The following is a 12,696-nucleotide window of genomic DNA, read 5'->3' as shown; positions in this document are numbered from 1 at the left end:
TCCAGCCTATTGACGCTGTGCTTTCATTATTATCAGGGGCAGATTTAGTGATTTGGGGGCCCGGGGCCACAGCAGAACTTTGTCCTACCTTGTTTCCCTCACTGGAAAAGTTTTAGGAGAAGTGTCATCATCACAGTGTTCTTAAATTTACTTAAAGTCTGTTCAAAGTGGAGCTTTTAATTCTTATATTATGTTGGTCTGATTTTTCTTTTTTGGTGTTTAGTTTGAGAAAAATCAGCTTAATATAAGAAATTCTTAATTTAAGGTTGACTCGCCAGCTTTTACCTGAGCTTTCAGCCAAATCTCAGGATCTTCATCAGCAGATGGAGTTTGCCAAGTTGATTAAACATTGCTGCCCTCTGGATGTGACCACCTGTTATCACATGACCAAAGTTACTGATGTAATCAGGTGACCCATCTCCATGACAACTCAGCATCTCTGCTGATAAAGACCATGAGATTTGATCTGAGATTACAGATAATATCTTTTACACACACACACACACACACACACACACACACACACACACACACACACACACACACACACCCTGGCTGAAGAGAGAGGGACAGAAAGCCAAATGTTTTGTGAAACATCTGTGTTCTCTTCTTCTCTCTGCCTCCTATTACAGCTAAGCTGGAGCACAGAGATCGTTTCTTGCAGACAATGTCTCCCTCTGCTGGCCAGGAGGGGGAACTGTGTGAAGGTGGAATAGATAGATAAGGTTTTGTTTTTTTAATCATAAGGTAAAAAATAAACATGCAGACATCCTTCAGCAGACAGACACAAGGTGCATCATTGTGTAAATAAATAACATTCAAAATTACTTAAAATAGAATAAAGAAGTAATAAAGTCACAATAAATAATAATAGTTATCAAAAGATTACATTTATACAAATATTTAGCACTAATTATAAAGATCCAATAAAGAATAGAGGATAATAAAGAAAAAACAAATTAGAGTTACATTTTTGTGAGGCTCATACATATAATAATCATAAATGAATCTGGCTTTATGTTAAAAATGTAGATTTATTATCAATGTTGGTAAATGTTTCCATGGTCCTACTGTGGGAGTAAATGCTGTGTTGAAAATTATCTATCATGTATTTTATTTAAAAAAACAGATGGACAAGTAGATAAATAGATAACATATAAATGACCTGCTGGATCGACAACAGATCTCAGATTTAATTTGTGACACTGTTTTTAATTTTTTATTTTTTTAACTTAATAACTTTGTGCATATATGTCAGGATAGCGTGTTTATTTGTTTATTATTCATATATTCATTTGCGTTAAATGATAACTCTCTCACACACACAGACACACTCAAAAAACGTTTTAATTGTAATAATAGTTTTTATTTATTTGTTTTTATGGACAACTTTGGCAGATGTTTAAAACTAATAATGACTTTTTACGTGTTTTATTTGTATTTTGAAAAGAAAAGGAAAAACTTTTTACATGCATGAAGTTATATAGGCCTGTAAGTGTCTTACTTTTCATTTGTTCCTTTCTGTAATAATTCCATGAATATATTGTAAATTAATGTCTGTATTAATATTGTGCTTTGGCCATATACAGTGATGGGAGGTGCTAAATTTAATTTCAGATTTGATGTACTTTGAGTATTTCCATTTTCTGCAGCTTTATACTCCCCTACACCTCTGAGGGAAATATTTTACTTTTACTGCACTACATTTCTTTTAAATAACTCAGGTTACCTTACAAATTCAGATTATTACAAAATATAATCAATAATAAATGATGATGTATTATTACAGACACTACCCGGGAGTATATAGAGTCATTTCAATGAACTCCCCCTGTAATTTATTTGTTTTATTAATTCAGTAATACCATGTAAATTATTCTGAAGAGTGACGACTTTTACTTTTGGTACATTAAGTATATATTAATACCGATACTACACTCTACTGTTACTACATTAACTTTAGTAACAAAATAAATAAATAATAATAAATACAATTTATTATTTTTATTTTTCTCTCTCTCTCCTCTGTGTGAGCTGCCGCACTTTGACTCCGCCCACGTGCTCCGGTGTATCCAATCAAGATACCGGGATCGGGGTGAGCTGGCATTAAACGCCGGAAGCCGGAAGTGTTTACAACAGGAAGCTAGGCTAACAGGCTAACTAAGCAACTTGACTGAGCAGAGTGTTTAAAGTTGAGCAGAACAGCAGCGCGTGGAGTCTCTGAGTTTGTGTTCGCGGGATCTTCTCAGGTGAGTCTCACCTGCCTGCTGAATAAACACTGATGTTGTACTAAAGCAAAGCTTCCATGAGCTAACAGCTGCTAACTATGTTAGCCTGCTAACTCTAACTTAGCTTTAAGTTGACTTAGCGCGAAAATGTCTCCATGTTGTTGTGGCGAGAACGTCACATATGTTAACATCAGATATGGTCAAACAGTCACAACTATGGTCAAACAGTTTATATTAAGCACTTGTATCTGATCCAAAACAAACCAGCAAGTAGACGGAGCCTGCAAGCCTGCTGGCTAATTCTGCTTCAGGTAATACACGGAGAATAGTTAGCATGCTAAGCTAGTAAACGCCCTGAAAAGTCCTGTCAGATTCCAGTAAGTTAAGACGTTAATTAATAAAATGAAGACGTTAACGGGCTCGTTCCGTTCCAGTTCATGAACCGCTAAATAAATGAGTTCAGTTCCAGCAAATATACGAACTTGTAATGCTAGTCTCGGGGACTAAAGTTGATGCAGCTCGTTAGAGATTTAAACATTATTATCTAGTTGTTGTCATCAGAGAATAGACAGCGTTTACACGGAGTGGTCAACAAGAGGTTTGCCACATGTTAATTTAATTTATGGCTTTTGGACTAAATGAGTGAACCTGTGACCTGAAGAGACTGAAACAGGACTTTGTTTTTGCTGCGCAGATAAACCGTGAGGAACTCCCCTCAGGTTAGGCGTCTGTGTTCATCCTGAACAAACAGAGACGGTCAGCTGACTGGATGTGATTTAATTAGTGCTGTGATGTGAAGAGACACTGAGATCATTCAGAGTGTTTCTTCACTGTAACATCAGCAGCATGACACAGCTGCAGTGAGTCTGAACTGCCACACCCCCAACAAACAGTGACATCACTCATCAGCTGATCATCCTGACAGGGTGAAGGTTCACTTCATCAGCTCCTCATGTCACATACCAGGCTGTACTGTATTGGGAAAATGTGTAGGCAGTATATACAGTATGCTCTTCTCTGCTGTGGTGTGCTGGTATGGCAGCATTAAGAACAGAGACGCTATGCAACCGGTCAGGCTGCTGAGGAGAGCTGGCGCTGTAGTTGGCACAGACCTGGACTCTGTTGTTTCAGTGGCAGAGAGTGAGACCCCAAACAAACTGCTGTCCACCATGATCACTGCACAGCACACTCACTAAGCAAACGATTATGTTGAGTGGTAGACGTCTCTCTGAGTCCTGCTCATCAGACAGACTGAGGACGTCTGTTGTCCCCCAGGCCATAAGACTGTTCAGCTCCTCTCAGAGACGGCAGGTTGGAACAGACTGAAGCTCACCTGCTCACCTGCATTCTGTCTCTAGGCTGCTGGACTGGTTGTCAATCTTTGCACACTTTGCATTTGTACTGTTTGCATTTCATATTTTATGTTTTCCAGCATTCCTCATTCCTTATTACACACAGGTTTTATTACTCGGTGCTTGACGCTAACTTTTTTCCCAAGGAGCACATGTGCTCCTAATTTGAAAAAGTAAGGAGCGCACAAAGAACTTTAGGGGCGCTTATGAGTTAACAGTACAATCAGCCTGTTGCGTCGTCTTCTGATATCATATGATGATCACACCTGGAGATTTGCAGTCAAGTATTCAGGCCACTTTCTGTCCTTCTCTGACCATTTATTATTTTAAATAAATTCAAATGTCATTTGTAGAAATATGTTCCTCTTTGTGGTGCAGCTAATTAACAGTTAACATAATTAATGGCTTGAAACGGGAGATACATGCAGCGTAATGTAAATCTATTCTAATCTCTACGATCTGATAATACTTTAGTAAATCTACATCATATTGTGTAAATCATTGTCATACTGTGCCTCTGTGACTGAAGGCTGCTGGAAACTGTTGGGAAAGTTATTGTTAGTTAGGTCTGTTTAAATGCTACTCGAATTATGTTTGCCTGAAATAATATTCAGCCACATCATGATACAGAAATATGTATAAGTAGAAAAGAAGGTTTCTAATGTCAGTAATACACAGTTTATTAAGTTATTGTCCTTTTATTAACAAACATTTCTGTTTTTAGACGCTGTGGCCTATTATATAGAGATGTGTTCATACATTTTTGTTTAGTCACAAAAAAGGCTGTGCATGGGATTTATATCTTATCTGCAGGAACAGATGAGTTCGGCACTGTTCATCAACTTAAATGACATATACGTAGGGTTGGGTACCGAAACTCAGTACTGTTTGTACTTGGTACCGATTCACGTCCGTACTACCGAGTACTGATTCACTTAAAATGAATCGGTGCCAAATTTCGGTACCTGAGGCGGAGGCGGAGTGAGAGTGCATGACTCGCACCTCAGACTCAGCAACAATGGTGACAAAAAAAATGTGCAGACAAAAATTAACGTGCAGCACTGTTCCTAAATGTTCTCAATAAAATGTTGAAACTGAGAAGTTTAGACTTTAAAAAGTACCAAAATAAGATACCGTTTGGTACCGGTAACGAATTCCAGATACCGGTACCGTATTGGATCAATTATGAACGGTACCCAACCCTACATATATGTGAATATGACAGCAGCGATAGTTTAATGTTTCCATGGCAACAAGAAAAACAGTGTCAGCAGCTTGCAGTCTCTGCCCTCGCAGACTTTACGTGATGACAGTAAATACGTTACACTAGGTACAACTGAAGTCCGTGAGGGCTCAGTCCACAAGTCTGGAAATTGACTGTAATTAGAAGTCAAGTGTATTTTTTTACAAACTTGACACATTCGCGAGTCACTTGTGGTCCATTCAGAATGGACACTTGGCCCACTTTTGGACTGCAACCCACCAGTTGGGAACCACTGAAATAGAGAATGCTCCCATCTGCTTTACTGAGCTGGCACAGACTCCACAAGTTTTGTAAAACCTGATGGCCCACGTTCTCCCAGCGTGACTTGACACAGATCCAAAGAGCTTCTTGTGATGTCACAGAATGCTCGCCTTAAAGGGCCAGTGTGTAATATTTGGCATGGTTTATTGTCAATCTGAATCTGAATCTGAATATTCTACCCATTAATATGTTTATATAAGTGTATAATCGCTATAAAATAAAATTTGTTTGGTTTTCGTAGCCTTATAATTATGCTTTTTTATATATAATATATATATAATATATATATATATAGCAAGGGCCTTGCTTTAGAGAGGTCGCCATCTTGCGCCGCCATGTATGTACGGCAGACTGAGCAGACAATCCAGCCAGCCAGAGAACGCGTTTCGCGTGTATAAATAAACCAACGAAGACAGCAGAAGGAAGGAAGAAGGAGGAGGAAACAGCAGAGAGTGTTAGTAGTTTGTCGATAGAGAGCAGTGAAAAGTTTTTTTAGTTATAAAGTTTGCGAATGGACCACACTTACCACGCAACAGGAGAGAATGAACCCGAACCGTCATCTGCGAGGAAAAGAACACGCAACTTCACTCCTTGTGATGCACTCTCTGCGGTGCTTTTCTTCCTGATGATATATCTCCCCAACGATGGTAGCAGTAGCACCGAATCCCATTCTGTGCATTCAGCCTCTCTTCTCGCCCGCTCAGCATCCAAGTTCCTCATCTGTATGCTCCAGCTCGAACAGGTATGGCTCTGGATCTGTGCTCGCTACAAGAAACTCTTCAAAATTGCGTTCAAAGTCGTCCATTGCAGCTACTATAGTCTGGAGACATTGCTAGGCTAAATAAACAGCTGAGCTCTGTTTACAGGCTACGCTGTCAGTCAGTGTGCGGACTGGAGATTGGTGGAGCAGAGAGGGGTCCCCACTCAGTATGGTAAACGAGTATGTGTGTAAAGTTATGAAGTGTGTCTGTTACGCTAGAAGAGTCAGAGTTTGGGACAGAGTGGAGTGTTACCGGAGTTTCTGGAGTGCTCAAATAAACGGGCCTTTTTCCCGAATGCTCCTCTGGTCTCCTGCTCGTGAGGGATTCATTACAATATCGTAACATGGTTTAGATTTCTAAATAAACATTCACCTCGTTGCTAGATAGACCTACTCCTGAAAAAGTTGTGCGCAAGGTTTTTTGTCCCTACGAGGCCACCGTCATTTATCCGACGGGAGGGGTGAGCGAGTGAGCCCTGCAATCTAGAATTTGACCACTGATGTCACTGTTTTCAACCCATTTTACACACTGGGCCTTTAACTGTGGAGGAGACTGTGGAGGACAGTCCATGACAGCCAGGACTCCCTGGTCTTCTGTGATCTTCATGTAGTTCTTGCAAAGCTTTGAGGAGTGTTTGGGGTCATTATACTGCTGCAGTTTAGATCCTTCGACACAAAGATGGAAACCAGAGGGTGCAGCATGTCTGAAGAATGCAGCGGTTCTTCTCTGAGGTCAGCTCGGTGCCTCCAGATCGACTACTGCACCCTCCATGATTATGTTTCAATGTTGGGTTGATAGGCTGCAGCGTTGCTGTCTCCTGTTTGTCTCCTTACATTTACTCTTCTGTTGCTGCCATGAATCTTAAACTTGGATTCATCAGTGAAAAGCACTTTATCCAGTGATCCATTGTGAAATACTGAGATTTCTGACCCCACCCAGAGCACTCGGCCTTGTTCACCCTTTCAAGAAGTGGTTTAGAAACAGCTACTTCTGGGACAACAACCAGACGTCCTTCTTTTGAAAGAACTCTTGCTGACTGGAGTCTTATGTTCTTTATTTAGCAAATTCTGTAACTATGATGAAGTTGCTTTTCTATCTCTCAGTGAACTAAGTGCCTGTTTACACCTGGTATTGATGTGTTGTAGTGATCCAAACACAGGTGGACAGCTGAGACACATCACTGTTAATGCTTGTGTCTGTTATGTGCCGCCTGCTGAACACTTGGGTTCAGATTTCATTAAAGCCTACATCACTAACGCTAGAAGCTCAGAGGGCTCAGTTCACAGTTTTTACGTCCACACTCTCACAAACATGCTCATTAGTAGGGATGGGCAGCACAAGCAAAAACACTATTCGAAAATCATGGCAACTATTCGACGATGTGCGGAGCCACGCACACAGAGATCCATTCATCATTATGGCCGGGCTCCACCGGCATATTCATTTGGGCTCCACTGACGGCGTACAGAAGCCACACGTAGAGAAGCCAGCGGGGTTGTTTACTGTTTGCTGAGCCGAGAGGCTGCATGAAATGTTAAAGCATTTTCCACCTAAGTTATTACATATATTTGAGTTATCTACAGGTTTACTGTACTGTTTGTCATCTACTCGCTTTCAAATGTCCGCCACAGACATTTACACAATGTCACAGATAAACATGGGTACATGCATGAAAAAAAAATCATCACATATCACCTCTGATGATGGTTTATTCATTTAAACACACATTGTGCTCCTTTAGCACACTATTTCATGTAGTTTTTATCTGCTGGAGGGTCGCGTAGGGGAGCGTAGCGCGACAAAAATAGAGCCGCATAAAATAGAGAGTTGTCGCGCAACAGACGGGGGTTGTCGCGCTGCTCCCGTTGCCGGTGGAGCCACTGTAATTGATTAACAGGGGGGCGAGCTGCTACGGGACTCGCGCTGCAGACGTGTCGCGCCGCTGAGCCCGGCCGTACGGTCCCTCGCTGCCTCGCTCTCAAATGACTGTGCATACTTGTTGTAGACATGTGATACACAAGCTTTGCCTCACAGAGTTTGCACTGCACCTCATTTTCGTTTATTTTGTTGAAGTTGTTCCACACTGAAGTTTTTGATGACTGTAGTAGTCTCTGCATGTTTCTCCTGTTTGTAGAAGAGCATCAAACTTGCTGGTAGCCCATCTCACGCCGCTGTAGCAATCCTATACTGCCCTCGTGCGGTTAGGAGCTGAATTGCATGTCAAATAAAGGGGGGAAATAAGACGGCGAATAGTAATAGTCGCATTAAAAAATCGATTTTTCAAAACAAAACGACTATTCCAAAAATTAAAAAATCGTGACTCATCCCTACTCATTTGTCACGTTAGCAGTTGTTTCGATAAAGCTGGAGATATCACTGTCAGTGGAATTCAACATGTCTCCTTAGATCGGGCACAACAATGGAAGGTCACACAACACTTGGTCCAACTGTTCGATAAAAGGTCAGGTTATAGAGCATGGACACGCTGTCACCAAAACAATCACCACTTCCTTTGTCAGTGACGTAGTTCTTGTCGGGGATGCATCAGGACTTATTAGCATTTACACTATAAAAGATAAATGTGATCAAATGTGTCCCAACCCACCTCAGCAGGTGGGTGTGTGTGGTCGTTTACACTTGTATTCAGCACTGTCCACTTGTGGTTGGATCGCCCAAGACGCTGGTTAATATCAGGTGTAAATAAGCTCTAAGCTTAATGCATTGGTCTGCTGATGGTGTGGTCACTTTTGCTCTGCCTGATGGTGCTTTGGATTCTTAATGTTGAGTCTCTGCAAAGTGTTTCAGAGTTCATGGACTGTCTCCTTATAAACCTTTATTGTGGACATGATCTGACACTGACAAAGCCCCTCTTTGCTCAAAATAACAATTCAGTGTTATCCAATCTGAACATTAGATTTCTTAAAGCAAAATGTAAAAGTATTGGACTTGTGGGCTGACCTCATGCAGCTCAAAGACACAACAGAGAATGTACATTGTAAAGAAATGGGTATATGAACAAGTACATCTATTGGTGACCTTTATGATATTGGTTTGTGTTGAGTCTGTGTACAGGTGCCTTTTTGATTATGCTGTAAACCAGTTTCCTCACACAGACACATACAAGCATGTGTGTGTATTGTTGCTCTAAACTGGTCTCAGGTGTCTGTTTGTGTCTTCTGATCAGGAGTCAGGATGAGTCTGCAGTGGACGGCAGTGGCCACCTTCCTGTACGCTGAGGTCTTCCTCGTTCTGCTGCTCTGCATCCCCTTCATCTCACCTAAGAGGTCAGTGCTCACCTGTCTGATTCACACCTGTCCCTCTGCACAGCAACACGATATATCTAGAACATCTTAAGAATAAACTGATAAGAATTTTGTGGTCAAAGGTCAGTGTGACCTCACACAATATGTGTATGGCCATAACTCAAGAATTCACACACTAATTATTGTTATGATCCATTGATCTGGATTGTTACATCGATTAAATGATCAATGATCAAATGTCATTGATGCAAAATAAAAACAGGGATCTATATCATCATCTTTAGGAAATGCTTTTATTTGGAAAGTCTGTGTCACCGTCAAACAGCAGCTGATGAGGATCTGTGTTTGGCATCTCCGCTACCTTTTTACTACGGCGAAATCAGCTGCTGTTCCAACAGTGTTCAGCTGAAAAAGCGTGCATGCAGGCTGAAATTCATCCAGGCTGTTTTGTCAGGAGACGCAGAGAATTAAACCAAGGGAGAGGAAGAAAAAAAATAACGTTACATGTAATCTGTGAAGCTGTGAGTAGAGGAAAAACGTCTGCTAGCCTCTAGGCTAATTTATGTAATGTAAGCATGCTTAAGCTAATAATGTGTGACTAGCAAAAAACAACAGTTTTGTCTGTGAACCTCAACAGTTGAGCTGAGTTTGATATTTTAGTTAAATGATCTTGTTTTATGGCTGTAGGGAGAAGTTTGTCTTCAGGGCTTTGAGCCAGACAGACCTGAAGGTTAACTTCCTCACTGTGCTGTTTAACTTGTGTTAGTGGAGTCAGTTTAAAGTAAACTTTACTAAACTTAACCAGTTACGGTTATTTACAATATTTATATGTTATACGTGTGTCGGGTCAGACTGATGACGTGTAGTCTGACGCCGGCCTGAATCTGGTGTTGGATCTATCAGAGGAAGCGTTAACTGGAAGTCAGACAGTTCCAGCTGAAGAAGCTTGAAGCTGATTGATTTTTCGGTCTGTGAGCTGAAACACAGAGCAGCTGTGTGTGTGACTGTGAGCACATTAAAACCTCCTGATAGAAAAACCACCTAGCTCTGATTAACTCAGCACACACAACAGAGACCTCACTGATCCCACAGCTGATGTCAGACCCTTTTGATCACTACAAATTCCCACTGGAGCCGCTGGACTGACCTGGAGCTCTGAAACTCTGAGGAATGATCATGATGGAAAAAAGAGACGAGCTGCTGGAGAATAAGTTCACAGCTTTTAAAGACTGGTCTCAGTTCTTGGTTTAAAACAGGATTCCTAGAATATAAAGGTGTCATCTAATCTCAGGAAAAACACTACATTAAAGTTTGTTGTGAAGAACTGTGAACATTTTTATAGAGTTGTAAGTGTCCTGATTGATGAACTTAAGTTACCTGATGAATTAGATCTGTGAAGCATCCATTTCTTCATACCTTTCTGAAATTTCACAGAGGTGTTCAGGTGCATGGTGTACGGTATGTGACGGTGTTTGTGTGGCATTGATGACTGTCTGTATTTTTGACAGTACTGAAATTCATTCTGTCTAGATGCCTACAGTATATACCCGGTACAGAGTCCTGCATGGGTCCATATTTGAAAACCAGCACCCGCCCATACCTGTAAAGCTCAGTGCAGACCCAACCCGTTACCCGTCATTATGTCTAAGTCACCCATTAATAAAAGTCCTGCGCCCCTTCCCCCGGATCAACCCCCCAGGCTCCAGTCCCTCACATGAAGCTGGTTCTCCGTTCTTGAATTGGACGTCTCTTTGACTGGATGGTGGAAACATTCAATCACTGCCAGGTTAGGAAACATGTTAGCATGCTCCTTCCACCACCATCAAACCTCCAAAGGATCCCAACTCCATGTAGGCTGCCACCTCATCCTCGGGCTGCAAAGTGTCATGGCTGGAGTCCTCCATGTCGGTGACCAATGTGACCACGGGGTCAAAGGTTACACTGGTGTCACTGACTTTCAAAATAAAAGCAACTGTCAGAATATTACTGCACATCTTTGTACTGCCTTTTATTCTGAAAAATAAAAAGTACGTTGTCGTTCTCACCTGCTGCCCACGATCAGCTGATCAGCATGTTATTTTTTCTTGCTGTGTTGTTGTCTCAGACCACTAGATGGAGCCGTACCTCCAGTTAACCAGCCTGAGCTGTGTCTGTCTTCAGACTGTGATCCTGTGATCCATCCTGTACTGTGTGTCTGTGTTATATTATTATGTATCTGTTCTGCTGTGTTATAATGTGACTGTGTTTTATCCTCCAGGTGGAATAAAATCTTCAAGTCTCGGATCATCCAGACCATCGCTCTCTATGGAAACACCTGGTTCATGGTGGCCATCGCCATCCTCGTCTTCCTCCTCATCGGTATGTGTGTGTGTGTGTCAGTAGTTTTCATTATCTCATAATAAAGTTTTTTTATTGTAGCTGCATGTGTGTCTTATCGATATTTGTTTATTTTATTCTCTGTGTATCTGTACTTCTGTCTTTGTGTAACAGCTAAATTTCCCCTCTGTTAATCTTGTCTTGTCTTCTGAGGGCTCTGTACAGTAGATATATTCTGTATGTTCACACTCAGATAAAATGGAGGACAGTAAATGTGGTGCATTATGTCATAAACGGTGATTTCAGTTTTCTGTTTCTGAAAAAGTTAAATGCTTTGTGCAGCATTCAAGTTGTCTGATCATCAAGTGTAGTTTCAAACTGTAGGATACACACTGATGATGCTCTTTCTGTGTGTGTGTGTGTGTGTGTGTGTGTGTACACGTACAGACGCTTTCCGTGAGGTGAGGAAGTACAGCGTGACGGAGAAGGTGGATCTGACCAACAACCCGACGGCCATCGAACACATCCACATGAAACTGTTCAGAGCTCAGAGGAACGAGTACATCGCCGGCTTCGCCCTGCTGCTCTGCCTGTGAGACACACACACACACACACACACCAGGGTATATTCTAAGACAAAGGCATCAACATTATTTTTACATGGCTGCTTTATGTATTTATTTTCTTCACGTGCAGCTCTTCGTTGCTCCAACAGGTGATAACTACACAGAACTGAAGTCTAAGTTTTAAATATAATAAAAATAGTGGACTCATTGTACCAGAGGAAATGTGATGCAGCAGAGCAACCTCTTGTGTTTTTATGCCTCTGTGCCGTCAATAGTTATTAATTCAGTACCAGTTAATGTAGTCGTTACACACCCAGACCCTGCAGAGCCAACTGTGTTTTCACTGTCAGAACTCAGTACTCACACAATGAAGCTGCAGCAAGCACACCAGGTGAAACACCCCGTCCCGCCTACGTGACAAGCCGCATGGGTGCCCTGTGTATTTCAGATGTAAGCCAGGCAGGGGAAACCCGGTGCACACACACACACACACACACACACACACACACACACACACTCAGTCACTCACAGCGACAGACAGACTGATCTAAATGCAGACGAACGTTACAGTAGGATGGAAAGAATGAGCAGCTGTGTGTGTGTGTGTGTGTGTGTGTGTGTGTGTTTCCATTGACAAACACTCACTGTACAGTGTAAACCTTCCTGCCTGGTCCTGATTGGACAG

General features: G+C 41.6%; 1 protein-coding gene across 2 annotated transcripts in view; it reads left to right on the top strand.

The window, feature by feature from the left end:
* The first annotated feature begins 2,113 nt into the window (after window positions 1-2,113).
* bcap31 (B cell receptor associated protein 31) overlaps window positions 2,114-12,696 on the top strand; it is a 35,738-nt gene continuing 25,155 nt past the window's right edge. For both annotated transcript variants that reach the window (XR_007449741.1, XM_049582468.1), the window contains exons 1-4: window positions 2,114-2,249; window positions 9,051-9,150; window positions 11,387-11,487; window positions 11,893-12,037. Coding sequence is in view for 1 of the 2 variants with exons in the window: in XM_049582468.1 (XP_049438425.1) it covers window positions 9,059-9,150; window positions 11,387-11,487; window positions 11,893-12,037 (338 nt within the window). In the remaining variant the exon portion in view is untranslated. The remainder of the gene's footprint in view (window positions 2,250-9,050; window positions 9,151-11,386; window positions 11,488-11,892; window positions 12,038-12,696) is intronic.

This window comes from Epinephelus fuscoguttatus, linkage group LG7, assembly GCF_011397635.1.
Source record: "Epinephelus fuscoguttatus linkage group LG7, E.fuscoguttatus.final_Chr_v1".
Taxonomy (NCBI): domain Eukaryota; kingdom Metazoa; phylum Chordata; class Actinopteri; order Perciformes; family Serranidae; genus Epinephelus; species Epinephelus fuscoguttatus.
Note: the sequence above shows the minus strand (reverse complement) of the source record. Positions and strands in the feature narration are given on the sequence as shown.